The sequence below is a fragment of the Acipenser ruthenus genome, chromosome 5 (assembly GCF_902713425.1).
Source record: "Acipenser ruthenus chromosome 5, fAciRut3.2 maternal haplotype, whole genome shotgun sequence".
Taxonomy (NCBI): Eukaryota; Metazoa; Chordata; class Actinopteri; order Acipenseriformes; family Acipenseridae; genus Acipenser; species Acipenser ruthenus.
In genome coordinates this window covers 35,405,906-35,426,198 of record NC_081193.1, presented here as the reverse complement: position 1 = coordinate 35,426,198, position 20,293 = coordinate 35,405,906, and the positions used below count along the sequence as shown (strand labels likewise).

At 38.4% G+C, this 20,293-nt stretch overlaps 1 protein-coding gene across 3 annotated transcripts in view; it reads right to left on the bottom strand.

Moving 5' to 3' along the window:
* The window catches only part of LOC117403107 (atlastin-2-like), a 28,418-nt gene extending 14,883 nt beyond the window's left edge, over positions 1-13,535 (bottom strand). For all 3 annotated transcript variants that reach the window (XM_034005073.3, XM_034005072.3, XM_034005074.3), the window contains exons 1-5: positions 13,430-13,535; positions 10,210-10,457; positions 3,078-3,212; positions 2,697-2,801; positions 1,947-1,997 (exon numbers count right to left, since the gene is read on the bottom strand). In XM_034005073.3, the coding sequence (XP_033860964.1) occupies positions 1,947-1,997; positions 2,697-2,801; positions 3,078-3,212; positions 10,210-10,457; positions 13,430-13,502 (612 nt within the window). In that variant the 5' untranslated portion in view covers positions 13,503-13,535. The remainder of the gene's footprint in view (positions 1-1,946; positions 1,998-2,696; positions 2,802-3,077; positions 3,213-10,209; positions 10,458-13,429) is intronic.
* Between the last annotated feature and the right edge of the window lie 6,758 nt (positions 13,536-20,293).

Here is a 20,293-nt window from a genome sequence, read left to right as displayed (position 1 = left end):
ATCAGGTCGCCCTCCCAAACTGAGCAGCCGGGCAAGCAGGAAACTGGTTCGGGATGTCACTCTGAAGCCAACAATGACCTTGAGAGATCTGCAAAGTTCTGTGTCTGAGATGGGAGTTAGTGTTCACACATCAACAATAGGCCAGTCCCTACACAAAGCTGGCCTGTACAGGTGGCAAGAAAGAAGCCATTACTCAAAAAGCCTCATCTAAGCATGTATGGAGCTTGAGAAAAAGCATATAGATGATACTACAGACATGTGGAAAAAGGTTTTGTGGTCGGATGAGACAAAAAATGAACTTTTTGGTCTAAATTCCAAGCGTTACGTCTGGCACAAGCCCAACACTGCACATCACCCAGTCAACACCATCCCAACCGTCAAGCATGGTGGTGGCAGCATCATGTTATGGGGATGCTTCTCTTCAGCAGGGACTGGGAAGCTTGTCAGGATAGAGGGGAGAATGGATGGTGCAAAGTACAGGCGAATCCTTGAGGAAAACCTGTTTGAGTCAGCCAAAACTCTGAAACTGGGGAGGAAATTCACATTTCAGAAGGACAATGACCCGAAGCACAAAGCCAACACCATGCTGGAGTGGTTGAACAAGAAGAGAGTTAAATGTTCTTGAGTGGCCCAGTCAAAGTCTTGAATTTATGGTGAGACTTGAAAATTGCAGTCCATCGACGATCCCCAACAAACTTATCAGAACTGGAGCAATTTTCCCTTTTAGAATGGGCAAAAATGTCACCATCCTACTGTGCAAAGCTAGTAGAGACCGATCCAAAAAGACTCATAGCAGTAATTGCTGCAAAAGGTGCTTCTATCAAGTACCGACTTAAGGGGCTGAATACTTATGCAACCAGTACATTTCATTTTGTACATTTTCTTTGCAATTTTTGCTGACATTTAACCTCCTCCTAATATAAACAGTTCAATTTAAGCACGACAGCTTTGAATAAAAAAAAAAAAAAAAAAAAAAAAAAAGTTGTTTGAAAAACTGTGCACACATTATTTGTAATTCAACAAAATGTGACATTATTGGTAGGGGTGAATACTTCTGTAAACCACAATGCATTTATTATATATATATATATATATATATATATATATAAACAAAACACACATACCCACCCGGTAGAAATGCAACGCGAAAACCACACGGTTCACAATAAAATGATATATGCACAATAAAACTAGGATTTATTACTATTTATTTTAAAACTCCAACCGGAGCAAGTCAGCCGATAGATAGCTACTCGAGCCACAGGCTTCCCACGGCGCACAAGGCAGCGGTGGGACTTAACCAGCACAGATTGTAATACTAGAAAAGCTCAAAAACTTTACTTCAGTGATTCAGTAATAAATTCAGCACTTAAAAGCAAGGCTAAAAGCGCTTAAAAAAAAAAAAAAAAGTATGTAGAGAAAAAGATAATACGGACAAGAGTGTTTGGTAGAAAAGTTTTCAGGTTCAGGTGTCAAAGGGGAAACACCCATTTGTAATGGTTAATATTCCCTACTTGAAAGGGAACACTTGCTACTTTGCTTGCTTTTACAGCCAGGGAAATCAAGGTCAACTTACACTAAAATTAACTTACCCTCCCCAATAGGTATCATGAGCAAATCAGACAAAGAAACGCTCTGTCTTGCATAGTAATTGGGGTGCAAGAACATGGTTTTACTGTGATGCAAGTTCTGGGCTATTCCCCTATTGTGAAGGCAAAAAAAAAAAAAAAAAGTAACAGAACCTCCATATGGTAGTCTCAAGTCTTATGAGGTCAATGTCAAGGTCATCAACAAAAGAACATACAGCCCTGCAAATAGTCACAACCTCAAAAAGGTGGCTGAGGTACAAGCTCCAAAATGGTGGTGGCAGTTTTGTAAAATTAATGCTCTGGAAAAGTTAACACACTAAAATATATTAAAATAAATACAAAATAATGCCAGTTTACCTGCAGATGTTGAAGGTCATCTTCTTGGATGTTCTGAGATAAATTATAAACCTTTAAAATACAGAAGAAAGGGAAACAGATGCATGTATAAGTTACAACATAAAAATCCATTTGCCATTTGTGTTTCGGCTAATATGGGAAGATAGAAAGTGGGGGTTGCTTCTGTGACGCAAGTTATGAATGGAAAAAAAAAAACACACACTAAGTCAATTACCAGTTAGATTTATTTTCTTGCATTTGTCAATTTATGCAATTAAAAGATTTACATTTAAGTCCTCATTAGTAAAAAGTCTACGGATTCAGTGCAGAAAGATGAACAATATTTATTTATCAGTGTGATCTTTTATGTTGTGCATCTTGAAGGCATTACTTTCAAATATTTAATATTGCAATGCTGAGACACTATAAAATAGCACAGTTTAATGATTATTTTATTACAGAAACTTCTAAGCAAGTCTGAGGTTGCACTGGGAATTTTGTAATGTTAATGACCGCCATTTTAATTCTAGTTTATAAAGTGAAAGTGAACGCAGGTTACCTGCAGGTCTTTGGGAGTTTATTATTTATTTGAAATGAAGGGTTTAAAGCTTAAATTTCAAGACAACTAAAATTACAAACACTTCAATAAAAGACATTGTGTGCTGCCAAGGATAAATGACTTTAATACCACTATTTGAAGCTTAAAAAAATCAATATTCAAGTGCCTCTGTATTTGATCTTCTAACACACTAGAGCAACCCACAATCATACCTGAACTGAACTGGTCATAGTGCTCAAGGCAAACACTGTGGCACAGTCTTTGATAGTTGACTGGCTGTCAAAGGCCCCCTGCGTGTCGATTAAGAGCACCGCCACCTACAAATGAGCACAAAACAGGCAGTTACTCTTTATAAAGTGCACACTAATTTAATATCAGTGCTAAAGGGTTTATACTGCCCATTAACAGCGATTCAACCAATACAAGATTTATACATTTAAGCAGATCAAATCCAGCCGTTCAATTTAAAAGTTCACAAGTTAAAAGTACAAAAAATCAAAATCATTAAATGCACAGGTCATTAAAATGATACAATACAATGTGTTAAAATTGGTCATTGGCACAGTACCACACAGTAATTAAAAGCCACCTACCTTGCTTCCATCAGGCTTTTCAACTACAAACACTTCGCTCCAGACCTGAATGCCAGTCGTTTCTCGTTCACATCCACCTCTCCAAGTAAACCCAGTCAATGGGTCATCTTTTCCTCCCAACCATATTGTTGAATTCTATGAAAAATAAATAAATAATCTATATCTCATTTCTTAAACCAGATTTGCTAGATAATGCAAGTTTCTTCCTAGCAATCAGTGGCTCTGACTGATGAATTCATTCAGCGTGATAAAACATTGCCTCACGTTCACCACTTGAGGGCACCATTCAGACAGGATTGTACTATTGAGCTTTATTGCACAATTATCGTGTACTGCACCAACCTCAAACTAAATAAAACCATCACATGAGCATATATGTAAACAACCACATGCACCAACAAGATCACAGACAGTCAGACCTGACCTGGGGTCAACTGCAATTGAACCTGGGAACACATGTGGAATTGCAATTACCACATAATTGAGCAATTACAACCTTTCCAGGCTTATCAAGTTTCATGTTGCGTTTTACTTTAAGCGAATATTCTCATATTTTCAACCACTTTTAGTGACCCCATTTGTTTGAAAACATTTTAAAATGAGTATGTTTCTGTATTTGTACCTCTGATTACAGCTTGGTAGAATAAACAGAGTAAACATGTTAAGCCCATTTCACACTGGCATGCTCTACCCAGGTCAAGACCGGTGTCATGCGGGTTGGGTATGCGATTTCACACTGCTTTTGATAAAGCAGGGTTGACCTGGGTGACAGACGCAAGTGCACAATACGCGTATCAATGCCCCAGAAGCAGCTTGTTCTGACGCTTCCATCCAAGCTTCTCTGGATTGAACCGTCAGCCCAATTGTTGATTAGATCAAATGTTTCTTCATCCCTGCTGCAATGTGGCTCATGCTGTGTCTTAAAATCAACAAAAATATGGCTAAACAGAAATGTTCCTTGCAGAAGTGAAACCTTCACGCACGCGAGGCTGTTTAAGCATTTTGTCTCGCTCAACCAGGGTCAAAGCGTGTCAACCCACATCCTGAGGTGTGTTGCTGGGACCCAGGTTAACCCGGGTACGACCTAGGTACGTGGTTTCACACTACGCGGGATTGTGACCCGGGTAGCCAGTGTGAAAGGGGCTTTTTAGTGTAATCGTAATAATTGCAATTACTGCAGCATAATTGTAACTAATTTGAATTGAACAAAATAGCAGTGTAATTGCAATTTCAACAAACAATTATGCTGTAATTTTAATTATAAAAATTGACCACAGGTCTGCAGACAATCCTTGCATTAATTTTAAAAATGGAACTGCCAATAAATAGTACTTGTGATATAGTGAGCCATTAACTAAAACCACATACATAACAGAATTGGTTATAAACATGTGCAAAGGACACTCTCTGGTATTAAAAGCAGTCAAACATGCCCCAAACCAAAAATGGGGGCTTTTAAGAGCCATTTACCATTATCTGATCTTTATCGGGGGGGAAAAAAACAAGTTTAAGCATTAAACCTACACGTACTCATGGAGATAATACTGCAATCAGGTTTTCAAGACGACTTCATTTTCTTCCAGTGATCTGCCAAGTGTTCCAAAACTAAAATCTAACACATCCAGGTTTTAAAAAAAAAAAAACACACACCACACAACAGATTTGTCAAATCATATAGCTATTATGTTTTGTCAAATGTTATTTGCTAAGTTGACTTAATTCATGAACTTGTTTGATAGCACAGGTAAATCAGGGGTCCTGTGCCGAACAATAGAACTCACAATTAAAAATCTTGATGTCCAATACAACTTAAAATTGCACCTCTTACAGTACCTGCCTGTGACTACATGTAAAAAGTTTAGTTTTAATTCAAAGCTCTACTCATTACAAATCGTCAGTCATGCAACAAAAAAGTGAAAGAATGACGATTCCCCTCTTAATCCATCACCTGCTGCATTCCTTCTAGGTCAGGGTTGACAGTTTACAGCGAAGTACTGGGTCAGAAGGGGACAGCTGTATCAAGGTTGTCAGAAAGCAAAAACACAACAATGCAAGGCTTTGAGCTGGGAAAAAAAAAAAAAAGAATTACAACCACTAAGAGTGTCTAAAAGCAGGGGTCGGCAACCTTTTTATGTAACCGAATGGAAATTTAGAGCAAGTGGTCATAAAAAGGCAATTTATGTACTTTAAAGTGCAATAATATATATTTTAAATTGATTATACTTGCAGTGCACTTCTTTTAAAATGTGACTTCTGGTGCCGGTTCTTAGCCAGTCAACTTTAGCTTCATGCAGGCATTCAGGCTTTCTTCTGTTAATCTTGTCAAATTGTTTTTGATGTGATTCAAGTGGGAGAATGCCTGTTCGCAAATATAGGCGGAGCCAAACATCATTAAGCGCAAAACTGAACTGTCATTCTGCATTGTGCCGTATGCAACGTAATTCTAAGTTTGCAGAATGGAGGTTATCTTCGCGCTCCAATTTGTTCAAATCAGTCCATTTGTGGAGTTTTACGTGTTGCCGAGCAAGGCTTCCAGATTTTAATTTAGAGTTCTAAACTTTAACTGAAATGTCTGACTCCTTGAAGTCAGCAACTTCCAGCTTCAAATCTCCGATTGAGCTTTCACACAAGTTTTATGGGGACGAACCATAAACTTAAAACAAAGTGCCATCTACAAAAGTCCACAAAACATGAACTTTAGCAGATCAGATGTAAACGACCACAAACTGCTGTTGATCTAGATTGTTGCTAGGATCCTCTGCCATGCATGTATCTCGAAACATTCGTAACATCTCAAAGCGAGTCAGTCTGCCAGTCTCTGTCTCTGATGAACAGATTCAATTTGGATTCAAATGCAAAAATTGCCTGCTGTAGAGCCAGGACAGTGTATCATTGCCCTTGAGGTTTAACATTAAGTTTTCAGATCTGTAATGTCTGCAAGATAATAACTTGAGAAGCCAGGTCAGTCTGAAAGTTCAGGATGTGTAAACACCTTTCATTTCTAGGAACATCTTCACTTCTTTTAAGCAGACAGCAAAGTGAGCTCAAACTTTGCCATGGAACAGTCAACATACATGGTTGTGCATCAGAAGTCCTGGAACCTCACAATCCACTTCTTCCAGCACTGAGTGGAATTGACGGTGCCCTTTTCCGCACCTCACCACCTGGATATTTCGCTGCAAATCAGCTGGTTTTCTCATGAGAGGTCGTTGCAAATTAATTTTTTTTGTTGTTGTTGTTTGAAGCCAGTCATTCACTGCATACGAGAAAGTGGAAATCCTGACCGCCAAAAAGGCGTACATATCAGTCCATTCCGACTGAAAATGGCACTCCTCATCCTACCTACCTTTGACATTTTTTAAATGAAACTATAAAAAGAGCTCTACGCTACACTTCAAAACTGAAAAAAAAAAACAAACAGAAAAAGCGGAGTTACATATTGAGAAGTGCTATGGTAGAATAAGCACGAAAAACGAAATTTTAATAAAAAAAAAAAAAACTGAGCACCCTCCCCCATCCCCCATCCTCCAGTGTTATCCAGAGGCACAACTTCATTTTATTCATTCGCCATCTCGACAGCAAAGCGTTGTATAGTGTAAGCTGTATTGAAAGAAACATCTCAAACCCTCTGCTGTTTGGGATTTTTTTTTTTTGTTAAAATGTCCATACGACCAGAAAAAGTGCAATGCAAACTGCAAGCGACTCGTATCATGGAGGCACAACCAATCTCTGCGATCACTTGACAAGCCGCGCGCATAGGTTCATATTATTATTTGTATTAAAAGTAGTAAAATGTGACCGTGACAGATAGCTTGCTTGGTACAGGGACTTAAATAAAGCTTTGTTTTGCCCAAGTCAGCTGCAGTTCTTTAATTGGCCACAATAAGCAGCATCAATTACGTGTACATAAACGTGCATTTATTTAAATGATAAAAAAAAAAAACATAATTGTTCTATATAATGTATTTTAAAACTATGCATGAATGTTTTATCCATTTATATGGATTACCTGCAAGACAATAGGATTTCCAATCAAATATAAAAAACTAGTAGTTATGGTGACTTCCAATAAATTAGTACCATCAAAGGTTCGAACCTTCCTTCGGCAATGTGTTCCGAACCTTCGAAGGTCAAAATGTACCTTTCGTTACAGCCCTACAGATTTGTATATCTGTTATAGAATTTACTTTGCAAAACACTAGCTGGACAGGAGCAGGTGAACAGACAATGTAATCCAGTTCAATTGTGGGAAGGAACTTTAAAACCATCCATATTGCTGGATACATTCTCACTTATTTCAGACCCAAAAAACTTCAGAAATATGTTTTAGTAAATTCTTGCCAAATTCAATTTATGTATATAAATGTCTAAAAAGGCATTCATTATAAGGACAAAGTGTGTTTAAAGTGTTGAGTAACCCTATGTGAGTGTTGAAAAAGAATGTAATCCCTGTACTGTCATTCAACTGTTCTGAAATCACTGAGCATCCCAAAATTTCAAAGAAACAACGAGGTCAGTGACAATCAAAAAGTAATTTCGCTTGTCCTTCACAGCATTAACACACATACATAAATAGCTCCTCCCAAGTTACCTGACCTATAAATTCAGACATCATAGCTAGTAAAGTGATTCACATCCTGATCTGTGCTATGCATCTTGCTCGTTTACAAATACTACTGTAGCAGTTACATGGCCTGTAAATTACTTTCAGCCAATCAGGGAACATGACATGTTAGAACCCTAGCATAAAATAAAGATAAATTGGGACAAATTAAAATAAAACTAGTAATATATAAAAACACAGATCTCTTCTGTATTGGTGCGTGTTCTTGGATCTAGGTAGCCCTTAGGCCCGCCACACACAGCCCGACTCAAGCCATCCCGACTCCTCTCATCTTTGTATGCACAGATTCTGCGATCAGTTGTGCTCAGTTTTGGTTTGACGTGACAATTGAGTTTTTCCCGACTGGGTGTCGCACACTGCTAAGACTGAATTACTGACCACGACTAGATACTGGTGATTACTATGTATGCAGATTTAATACTGCCCTGTACACATTTTTGTATTAACTTTGCCCAACATAGCGACCCTCATATTATGCATGGCATCGTATGCTGATTAGACAGCGCCGCGATGCAACCAAAATAAGCGCTTAGCCTATTAATATAGCTATTGACCATTTGCACCGTGCAAACGTTTCAGGCAGTGCAGTGTTTGACTTTTTGTATAGTTTGTCTACTACACTTTAGCCTGTGGTAAATAAAATCCAACCTGTTGATTTTTATTGGACTTCAGTGTGTGGATCTAGGGGCTTGTGATTTGTGACCTATTGGAGATCGACGCACCGGTTACTTCTGTTTCAGCGCAGTAAGAAAATATACGCTGCCAGTAGATTGATAATATCAAAGGTAAATTATTTACCTTTTTTAGTAAACGCCTAAAAAACTATTCAAATGTGCACTTATCTGGTATTTTTGAATTCGGGACACTGAGAGCAACTCAAGACTAATGTATTTTTACCTGTGGAACTAAAGCTGTCAATATTCCGCCATCTTGTATGACAAGTTACATGACAAGCTACATCACTTAAACCTGCTTCACCATTGGTTGTCACCCTCATGACTAATCGGTCTCAGTCAGTCTTGGTCGGCAACCACTGCACACAGACAGACTGATCACATCTGAACGAAACTGCATCTGAAAAAGATTCAACATGTTCAATCTTCAAATCTGAAGAAATCCCAACTGAAATCTGCATAATCTTGGTTTTAAGGGCATTCACACTGCTACGATTCATCCAGACTCTGTACGGCCAGCTGAGATGAGAGGAGTCGGAACGGCTTGAGTCGGGCTGTGTGCGGCGGGCTTTAGGCATCCAAGCAGTCTTAATTTGGTATTGGAAATATTGGTCTCATATATTGCACTGTCATGCTCTGAACAACTCCTAGGGCCGGTCTTTCAAAACTTGTAAAAGTCGGGATAAATGTAATCCAGCAGTGACATTTTCTGAAAAATCTGAGCAAAACAATCCAGATAAAAGTAATCTCGATCAAAAAATCCAGAGGATCTCTCCCTTTTGATACAGTATCTGAACTGAAGAAAAGCTGCACTGGTACTTTATAACAGACATATTTATTCAGCATTCATTTTTATAACTAAATAAATATTAGGCCCATTACGTAATGCATTTACTTTTTTGCTGCGAGAGGAGCTGCGGCTTTCTCCAGGAGACAAGACGCTTCAGCCCCTCTCCCGACCCGCTCGCCTTCTCGCACTTGGTTTGCTTGTCTGTCACTTCAAAATTCAAACTGAACTCCAACCGCCATTTAACCAAGCTATTTATAGTTTAAAAACTGCCAATTAAAATGATCCACGAGTGGGAATGTTACCTTTTTTTTGTAAAAAATATAGTGTTGATTATGGTGCTTTATGCATGGTTAATTCACGGAAAGTTTTGCTTCACTATATGTGCATTAGAGAGGGAGTTATATTATTTCATATTTCAGTCAGATGTGTTGTGTTCCGCGGCGGCGCCCTCCCCACCCCCACCCCCGTTTATAATGCTCATATTGTGTGTCCCGAGACCCGTGTTATAGCGAGGGAGCACTGTACACACTTTTTTGTTATTAAATTTGTCTAAATCCTAAAATTCTAGGTGATGCAAAACTTTTGGCCATAGCTGTATATCTCACCTCTGGAAACAGCAATTCATTGTTTATGTGAAAGTAGTTACCCTGAAAACAGACATTTCGTTGGATTGTAGCAATTTAGATAAAAGCATGATAGTATGCGATATATAGATGCAGCTATCAAGGTACAAAGGCTGTACTTTCACATAACCATGGGCAGCCCTGGCACCCTTTGTTCTGCACCTGCCTCTATCCACATGGCCCATCCTGCCTTCGTTCATTGCGCTAAGTGGCCAGTACCATGTTTGACAAGCACAATTAAACTTGTTAAAAAGAGCTTTATTAGAACAAATTACTTGGACACTCACTGTTTATAGAGTAAAAGCCTATGTTGAGCTTATGACCGATTTGTAAAATGTGCTGGAATAGAAAACCGTGCCAGGCCAGAAACACGCATGCATGTGGAAACAAGACTTAATTTAACCAACAGCAGCCCTCTTACCTTATTGTACATGTATCTCAGCATGAAATCCAGCAGGAAAGATTTGCCCTTTCGGAAAGCTCCTGCCACAGAAACAACCACCACGTTGAGATCCCGGATGTGCTCCTGCATGAGGATGCGCTCCAAGGCCTCCTCGTCCAACTCAAAGTTGTGATCATCTTCGTGTGCCAGGACAATCTGTATGGGCCGGGCCTCCTTCATGGGGATATCCTCTGAATTCAAGGCAACATCCTCCACACCACTGATACCTGGCAAGAAAGGGGAATAGAATGAATACTGATGTAGAAGAGGGGTGGGCAGAAACCACCTGAAACTGCAATAAGGACTGAGGGTCCGAGAAGTACTTATTGAGCATGGCTGGGGTTCATGGGCTTTTCTGAAAAGGAAATCAGATGCAGAGATCTCTGAATCTCTCAAACAGCCTTGCATCAATATAACATATCCAGGCATGGGGAATTTACCAAATTACATTGAATGATGACTTTGCAGGTATTGCAACCTGCCACATAGCCAATGATACAAATAAAACTTCTCTATTTAAAACTGCCTCCAAATTCCTTCTGACCTCCAAGCATAATCTGAACCTCCTTCACGACAAAAAAAATACATTCTGTGAAGATGTTTGTTTTTTTCTCTTATTCACAGAGCTCTATTTTTGCTTTGTGAAGATTCCATGTCAAATAGTCAGTGTTCCACTTGCCCTGCCCACCCCTCCCATAACCAGGTGTGGTTATTCTTTTCAAGCCACCCTGGTTTAGACATGGCTAATAAGCAGCACCGGCAACATCCAATTGAGATATGGGTCTTAAGTTACAGTACATGGAGCACAATAGTGGATTTGCCCCCATCTGTGCTTTTCCTCAATGTGCTGGTCTAAACAAATGCTCTTATTGTATGACTTGTATTGTAACACTTGAATGTATTTGTATTTGCTTGTGATTGTAAGTCGCCCTGGATAAGGGCGTCTGCTAAGAAATAAATAATAATAATAATAATATACATATAGTCAGTTGTGGTATGTAGCTCTTACATCATCTTAAATGTGACAGAAGTGGCTCTTTTGCACACACTCCTATGAATTCACACCTGAACATGTTCTTGAAACTGAAACATTTAAAAATATACTGGGCAATTTTATATAGTAAAACCAGAGATTCTCTCTGGGAAGAACATAGAGCTACTTTACATCTGATATTTAACATGAACAATACATTGCTTTAGAAAGTAGCAGCAATGTACTGTAAATGGAAAAAATACAAGCAAATCATGAACACTGCCCCCATTCATTTTGAATCAAAACACATTTCATAAGACAGATTTTTTTTTTTTTTTTTTTTTAAAGCCTACTGATTCAATTTTCAATGCAAGATTATATAATTTCCCCCTTTTTAAACAAAATAACTTATATGTAAACCTAAAAAGACTTTTTTTTTAAATACCCTATATACATAAGACTCGCCGTTACAAATCTGTAAACACTCATGACAGTGCACATGCGTGTATGAGAAACGTCTCAACATTATCTTTGACAGTTTGCAGAATCTGTATGTTTACAAGGCTGCCAGGAAAAAACTGAATATTTAATAACGGGTCAAACACGACATTATACCCGTGAACTTGCATATATACACACACACACACAAACACACACACGAACGAGAGAGAAACGAATGGACATTACCCAAAGCCTTTGTTAAGTGCTCACAGTACGTAACATTGTAATACTGTGGGTGTAGCACATTATTTGCTCAAGTTTTTCACAAAGATCATAAAGCTCTCCACAAACACAAGGACGCCACATTTATATTCCTTATCAACACAGACTGAGCTCAAAGATCTATAGTCCTGGACGCACGGAGTATCTACCCAAAGATGAAGCCACAGTGGCAAACACAGATAAAAAATACAAAGTTCAAGAACAAACAGGTGGTTATCAGTGTGTATAGTTCTACATCTTTATTAAGTGTATAATTAAAGCACTGTTTAGTAAGTAGTGCTGCAATCTACAATAGAGTAAATATCCTACACAGAAAGTTTGTCGTAATATAAAACGCTATTTATGCATTCTTAGATCGCTGGTTGCCTGTGTGAACGTCTGAATTTTTGCGAAAACCTTTTCAGTGTACATTCTCGTCTGCTACATCTCAGTCGCAAAACACTAACCCGTCATACACACAGAAGTGAAAGCACTGAGGGATTTAAAACACAAGCAGATCACCTACACCTCCGAGTACCTACCAATGCTGTAAGTGCCACAGACTTGTGTCACAAGTTAAGTTTGCGACGTGCCACAATGGACCACATTTTCGGATTCTGAAATCAGGTTATGAGAATTTTAAAACCAACTATATCACCTGAAGAGCGCTTGCGGTCTTGAAAGCTTGTGATGAATTATTGTTTAGTCAGTCCAATAAAATAAAAGGCAAAACATCTCTTAATACCAACTATAAGACGTACGGTACGACAGGGCTGGGAGACTGTATACATAGGGGCGCTTAATTCAAACAGAACCTGCGGATTAATTGTGGCGAAAAAAAGTAAATTACACCGATATAATAGAGGACAATCCATTAGGCGAGCAATAATACGAGTAAAAACATCATGTCGTATACCATTTTAGCAGCACCCAACGGCATACACTTAGTCATACAAAACCGCCACAAATTCACTGATCGCCTGGTAGAATATCACAGAATAAAAACTTCAATTTCAAATACATTCAAATGTCACTGTAGTTTTCGATGTGGGGGAGCCCCATCAGCTGCTACTGAAAGCCCCGGGATCATGCAGAAGAGAAACGTTGAATTGAAGGTGGCGAATCCCATGACACCCATTTAAAATTATCATTCATATTTGGAAAAACGTTGCTTTGGCTTGTGCTGCCGTAGAGGTCATAGTATAAAAATCCTTGTTGAAAATTTCGAACAGTCCATTGGCTGGAATTAACGCTGTTCTGGGGCAATGACCCTGCCGTGTTGTAAAAGCCCATCATTGGTCTGCATAAAACTGACAGCTCGGCCAACGGGACAGACCAGGCCAGGTGAAAACACAGGCAAGCAGCACCCTGCCAATACCGATAGATACACCGCTGAGCAGGGGGCGCAAAACAATGCGGTGCTCTCTCTCTCTCTAATTCATCCAGGTTCACTTTTTTTTTTTTTTTTTTTTTTTTGAATCTCACAGCTCTTCAAATATATATATATTTTTAAAAAGCTGTTACCTTCAACAAAAGCGTTGTTTTTGCAATTCTGTTCGGAATGATTCCTAAACCTCAGCCCGCTCTCATCCGCCATCTTGTTCTGTTTAAAATATGAAACCCGCTGACGTAAAACCCTGAGCGCCCCCCCCCCCCTTTATCCAAATCTGCACCTTGGAGTTTGCTGGGTCCTAGAGTTCCAATATAGTTTTCTCCAAGTCTGAGCGGCTTCTTAAGGTGTTGCATGCCAGCACAGTTACCAAAAGTACAGCAAAGTTTCGTAAACCAAGAAATTAGCTAATATTGGCACACATTTGTAAGTTAAACTAGATGGCAACTTTACAAGTAAAGTTGTGGGGCTTGCTTTATTGGAAAAGTGGTCAAAGTAGCTGATTTGTGTCAAAAGTCACATTGCTTACTAATTGTCTCATGCTTAGAATGTGCTATAATTTGAAATTTCTCAAAGTTCTATGACAGTTAATTCAACAGTGGAAAGTAGCCTGCTGAAAGAAGTTGATGCGGTTACTAAAACAGCTGTACCTCTTGATTGATAAAAGTTATTTCTGTTTTGATCTGTTCAGATTTGAATAACAGAGAAGCAGAGGAAGATTCCATATGCTCTAACTTTTTGTCTTACTTGTTGGGAAAGTGGTCAAAGTAGCTGATTTGTGTCAAAAGTTACATGGTTTACAGTAAAATAGAATGTTGGAAGTCTGGGAGTTTTAAAAAAATGGGGACCTTTAGAATGTTGAAAAAAGCCCCATTAAATTGAATGAAGATGGACAAAAAAGGACAAAAAGCATAATAGTTTAAAAAGTATAAAATATATCAAAATGTTGTACACAAGCACACTATTCCAGACCGGTCTACACGTTTTAAAGTTTGAATGGCGTTTCTAGCTTAAACGGTGTAAGAGGAGTAGCGTGCCAAAGAATAAGAAGAAGAAGAAGTATGTCGAAGATTTAAAGTTATGTATTATTGTCTAAAAAAAAAAAAAAAAAAAAGTCTTCACACAATTTTGTAAATCAATACATTTTAGGAAGTACAGTTATAAAAGTTGGAATTGGCCAACCTGTACATGTAGCACAATGATTTGTTTCAACTGGCTGCCCCACACATGATTGATGAGGGCAGCAGTGTGGAGTAGTGGTTAAGGCTCTGGACTCTTGACCGGAGGGTCGTGGGTTCAATCCCCGGTGGGTACACTGCTGCTGTACCCTTGAGCAAGGTACTTTACCTAGATTGCTCCAGTAAAAAAACCCAACTGTATAAATGGGTAATTGTATGTAAAAATAATGTGGTATCTTGTAACAATTGTAAGTCGCCCTGGATAAGGGCGTCAGCTAAGAAATAAATAATAATAATAATAATACTGGCATCCCTGACACTTATTCTTTATAAACACTGCAACTCCCTGTTGAAAGTCAGTTTTAGTCATGATGGCAAGACAGCAAATAGACTTTGATAAAGTAGGTGCCAGGTTGGCAGGTGCTTCTTGTCCAAGACTGTGGGTCACTACGAAGAACAGACGACATCCTCATCAGAGCTCACCCCCTGAAATGATGTCTTGGCTGCCCATGGTGGTCCTGATATTCTAGTGGCAGTGCTATTGGAATACAAACAAAACATTTAAGAGATGGGCTGGGGGATAAAAACAACAACGATCCAAAACACATGAAATGCCATCAGTACCATCAAAAAATCTGATAAGACAGAGACAGAACGAATACAGTTAGCACTGAAGAAGTATTTTAATTCAGAACGATATGATTCTGAAAATGTCACTTGCCAAAAGATATTATTTTTGTAGTAGGTTTTATTTTTTTTAATGGGAAAAAGGGTAAAGTCAATGTGAATATTTATATCGGGGGTGTTTTATCGGGTTTTATTGGTTAAAACCGAAAATCAGAAGCCCTAGGTATAATCCGCCTTGTCATCTCAGATCACCAGTTTAATTTTTTTTTCCTGGGTGAGAGCAAGCTGGGCCTCACTTATAAAGGATATCTGTGACAGCTTGTCAGATCAGCAAGATATATGAAGAAGACAAGGACTAAACCGGTAACCCTTCTCTTCACAAACCAAGACCTCATCCCAGTCAGCCAAAGAAACAGAGCTCCCGGACACCAGATGATAGGCTTGTGTCATTACAAATATCCTGGTTGAAATGGGGATTGACTGCAGTGTTGTGGAAAACTAGGCCTAATCAATATTCTCACTACGAACAGTGTCTACCTGCAATACAGTCTACCACCCCATCCTCTTTTAAATCTCTCAACATTAATGACCAGTATCTTTGCACCATGGCTAGCCCACCTTTCATTTTTAACCACGTCCACTCAGAATGTCCTGGGTCCTAGTGCCCCACCTGTAACTCTACAGCACAGGAGTGAACAAGATGGAATTAGAAATAAATACATGATATATGGCTCTATTTTGAAGCGAGCTCAAGTTCAGTTTTTCAGAGAGGAATATAACCATTTTAATGGTACAACACTAGCAATAAACTATCAGAACTATAACTTACATGCTCCTACCAGTACCTATGTTGTTCTTAACTAGTTTTATAACATTACCATTAGGGAGCAGCAAACTTGGATTTGACTTGCAAAATTACATTCAAACAACTCATAATTACATAATTTGACCACTATGCCCAAGGTTCAAATCCCATCAGAAATTAAGCATTTTAAATTTGGGTTTAAATTCAAATACAGCATATATTTTTGAGGAATCACCTATCAGTACTCAGTAGCACCCTGAAACCTTAGGTCTAAGGGAGCTTTTTTTTTTACTGAAGCAATCAATATCAATACTAGCTAACGTACGTTCACACAAACTGATGCAAAACCCTCACATTCCCAGTAATTCACCTGGCACATATCTTTCAAGACCGCACAAACCAAGTGTCTAATGCTAACAGTCAGTCCCTCACCTACAGTAAATATGAATTATAGTGCTAGTTCTGTACCAAAATCACATGAATCAATTTCTAGGTCATTTAAACCTTTGTCCCATTGTAATTGCAGTATGTGTCAGCTGCTTTCATTATCACTGCCAATGAGTGCATTGACTAACAATGCTGCTGTCTGAACAACTACATTTGGAACGTCTGTCTAACTCTGCTGGCATAGATTCTTCTTAGGCAGTCTGAGGAGTTATTCCCTTAAGGTATCCTTAAAAATATACTTTTCCATCACATATTAAAAAACCTTGAAATCCACAGGCAATAAAAAAAAAGAAAACTCTGCCAATTCTTTCTGAACCCTCAACGGAGATATATGCGCCTCTTTACACAGGATTATAAAATCTGAAAAACAACAAGCTTTTTTATGTAACGCACAATAATTGTGACTGATCGGACCAGGCTAAAGTGCTCTGATTCAATTAAAATGAATACCTTGCAAAGCTTTTTCTCATAATATGATTTCTTTATACGCAGAGGTGGTACTATATGTATGTGCAATCATAGCTGAGGAAACCTGATTCTTAATGCAAATCTAAAGGCAGTATGAAAACCTCTTGCAAATATTGACATTGGGTTTGCCTTGAAACCTGATTTGCCTTGAAACCTGATGTTTTTTACGTGACCTCCCTGAAGCAGGATAATTGGGGTTCTACTGTATATTGTGGGTCTACTGAAAACAGCTGCTGTTATTGACAGAACTTCATAAGATCCAATCAGCTACTAGTATTCCCACAGGTGACCAATGTCATTCAGAAGCTGTCACTCTTCGGGCATATTCCCACAGGCATCCCCTCCAGTCAGTTCATGTCAGCGTGTCTACATCCTGCTGTGGAGCCATGGGGGGCAGCTTCATTAGCCCCATTCCAGTTAAGCTGTAGGTGGTAGCCTGTGATACATAGATCACTATGAACTGTTCATTAAAGTGCATTTTAACCACACTGCATTGTTCATGGGAGGTGTTTTATGTTTATTTTTTCATATCAGCACTGCCAGAAGTAAAGCAAAGGGGATGGGTGGTTTCCTAGCAACCATACCTTCCTCACCCAAAGGTAACCCATATTTTGCATGTGCTGCACTCCCCTTGTAAAAGACCTGATTTGTTCTGGCAATTGTTGTGAGTTATGTGGCTACTATCCTGCATGCAATGTGTTGTATACTAATTCATGTAAAGGATTTACAGACAGGAAACCATCTCTGTACCACCAGCTCATTATTGTACAGTTCTCCTGCCACGTTTTGCAATTTCTAAAGCACTGCTCTGATGTTGTAGAATTTGACTCACTTTATGTGGCATGGAGTTCTTGATGGCACCCCAGGACATCCCAGTGGCTTAATGTTCTAGGGTTCAGAATTTACTAATGGGAGAGGTCACCTTTAAATTGAACCACAATGTACAGGGTCACTATCTGAGCCCAGCACCAAAAAAAATAAAAATAAAAAAACATTTTAAAAAAAATTCTCAGAGCAATAATATGTTAATAACGTTACAATGTTAATAAAATGTACAAGACTCATTTAAAATAACTGCACAAAGTTAATTATTTTATTACAGGTTAAAAACATTTTAATAATGCTTTTACTTTCACTCATGGTAAGTGTTTGTTTTGTCAGTTAATTGTTTTATGTGTTTATGTGAATGCACGTCTGGTTTGGCTAAATAAGGCAAATCTGTCATTTTCACTGGCTTAGAAGGACCTATACTAATGATTTAAAATATGAATACCTGTGGTTAAATTATTTAATGCCATCATCTTCAAAGGTCCCATTTATCTGATGATATCTAATGACGTTTCCTTCCTTCTGGTAACACTCTTACACTGAGGAGAGCTGATGTGCTATACATACAATTCAAAAATGAAATACAGTGAGGCAGCACAGTACAGTTGGATAGTATATGCACTGGTGGGATTTAAAGGCCATAGCATGCTCCAGCCCCTTCTGACAGACTAATGTAGTTTCCAGTAACTCTTACCTTTGCATGGGAAAGCCCAGAGTGAAAGTATTTTGCAAATCTGATCCTGCTGAAGGAAGAATTAGCAAACAAAATGGTGAGGAAAAATAAACTAAAACTCTATAAATGCCTCTGCATCAGCAGTCACATGATTGATGATAATTGCCACTAGAGTAAGTGAACTGAAAATGGCATAGCTCTCACAGTACATATGTTCATGGCAATTTAGTAATAAATTCCAATTGTATTAAGCTTGGTGATTTCATTTATATTAGCTATAACTAGAGAATGCTGAACTTGACCTGTGTTTTTTTTTTAAATTTAAAGCTAAAACTAAGTATTAGATACCTAATAGTATGTGTTCATAATTCAATGACAATCCTTTACTCACTGAAGTGCTTGTCTCTGAATGATACATTGAGCTCTATTCACTATTCAGTTTTTTAAAAATCAAATAAAGCTTGATATTCATCAAACTGTTCCGGACTGTTGTTTGCTTCATCTTTACAAGTATTAAGTCTGGAAAACTAAACGAATCCCAATGAAATGATAAAGGGACTTATTGTGCTAGGAGCATTATTTTTAAAGGCTTGGCAATTACCTCTTTCATTCTGGTTGTATGTATTGCTGTATTGCTGCAGCTGTAATGTGAAATCAGTCTGTGTGTGTCCTAAGCCTATTCACTGTGATTCACTCTTCTCTTTAGCCTGTCAATAAATAATGTGATTCCTACTGAGCACAGCAGTTATAAACTATTGCTGTAAATTAGATATGCCAGTTGCAGGTGTTTGGCTATACTGCATTGTACCCGCGAGATCTTGGTGTCTTGTTTAACAACCAGTATCTGACGCTTCAATTTAACCCTTAAGGTTTAAGGCCTTTTAAAAAAATACACTTAAAGTAATAAAAATACAGCCAGAGAGAAAGCGGAGGTACATGTTGAGGTTTCAGCCAATAGGAAATATTTATGAAGAGAGCTGGAAGGTCTGAGTGGGGGACTGTGCTAGTTAATGTAAACAGTAGTTTTCTGGCTCTTACTGAATCTCCTTTAGGCTATACATGGTCTGCTGGAGAAGTACATCAGCTTGTGAAGTGTCCAAGCATGGGACGGTCCCCTGCTTAACTGAATCCTTCTATGTTTTTGATTTCTTATTGCTTTTTGTCGATCACTAGGAATGCACACAATTAGAAACAGGGGAGCTCACAAATAGAAATAAAAAATATTTTGTTACTGTTTTTCATTTTAAATATTTTCATAATCCAACATATTTTAATAAACAAAACACAAAAAAAGAGACTGGAGCAGATATGTTAAACACAAGAGAAGCAGAGACAGAGAGCTGAATAAAACCAAATAAAACAAAGAGGTGTCAATGAAGGTAAGAATGTAGCTGTACAAAATATGTCAAGAAGGCTGCCGGGCTGTGTGGAGTATATCATCATTTAAGATAGTATAGTAGATTCCTGATCCACTGCAGGTGAACAATGGGACATCATTTAACATTACAATTAAAAGAAGAGTCCCATTTCCCTCTTTAATTCTGATGTTAAGATGCTAACAAAAGCCATGGCCAACTGTCTTGAGTCTGTTCTCCCTTCTAAAATGTCTTTAGAATAGGTTTCATACTAACATCTATTTGCTGTTATATATGCATCCTGTAGACCAGGAGTTCTCAGCCTTTCTGCTTCTGAGGCCCCCCACCCCCCACTATATAAATTCCACGGCCCACCATATACAATATATATAATCTACACACACACACACATCAGGGATGGAAAGCAGTTTCACCTGTTCCAGGTTTTACAACGAGCTTGATTAACCCCAGTGTGAACAAGCTCAGGTTTGTCATATTAAACTTATACTACTAAAACCAAGAATGGAATTATTTTTGTTTTACTTAATGTGAAACTTGTTGCTGGTGCCAAGCAACAGTTCTTGCAAGACATGGAGGTATCTTCGCCAAGCACACAC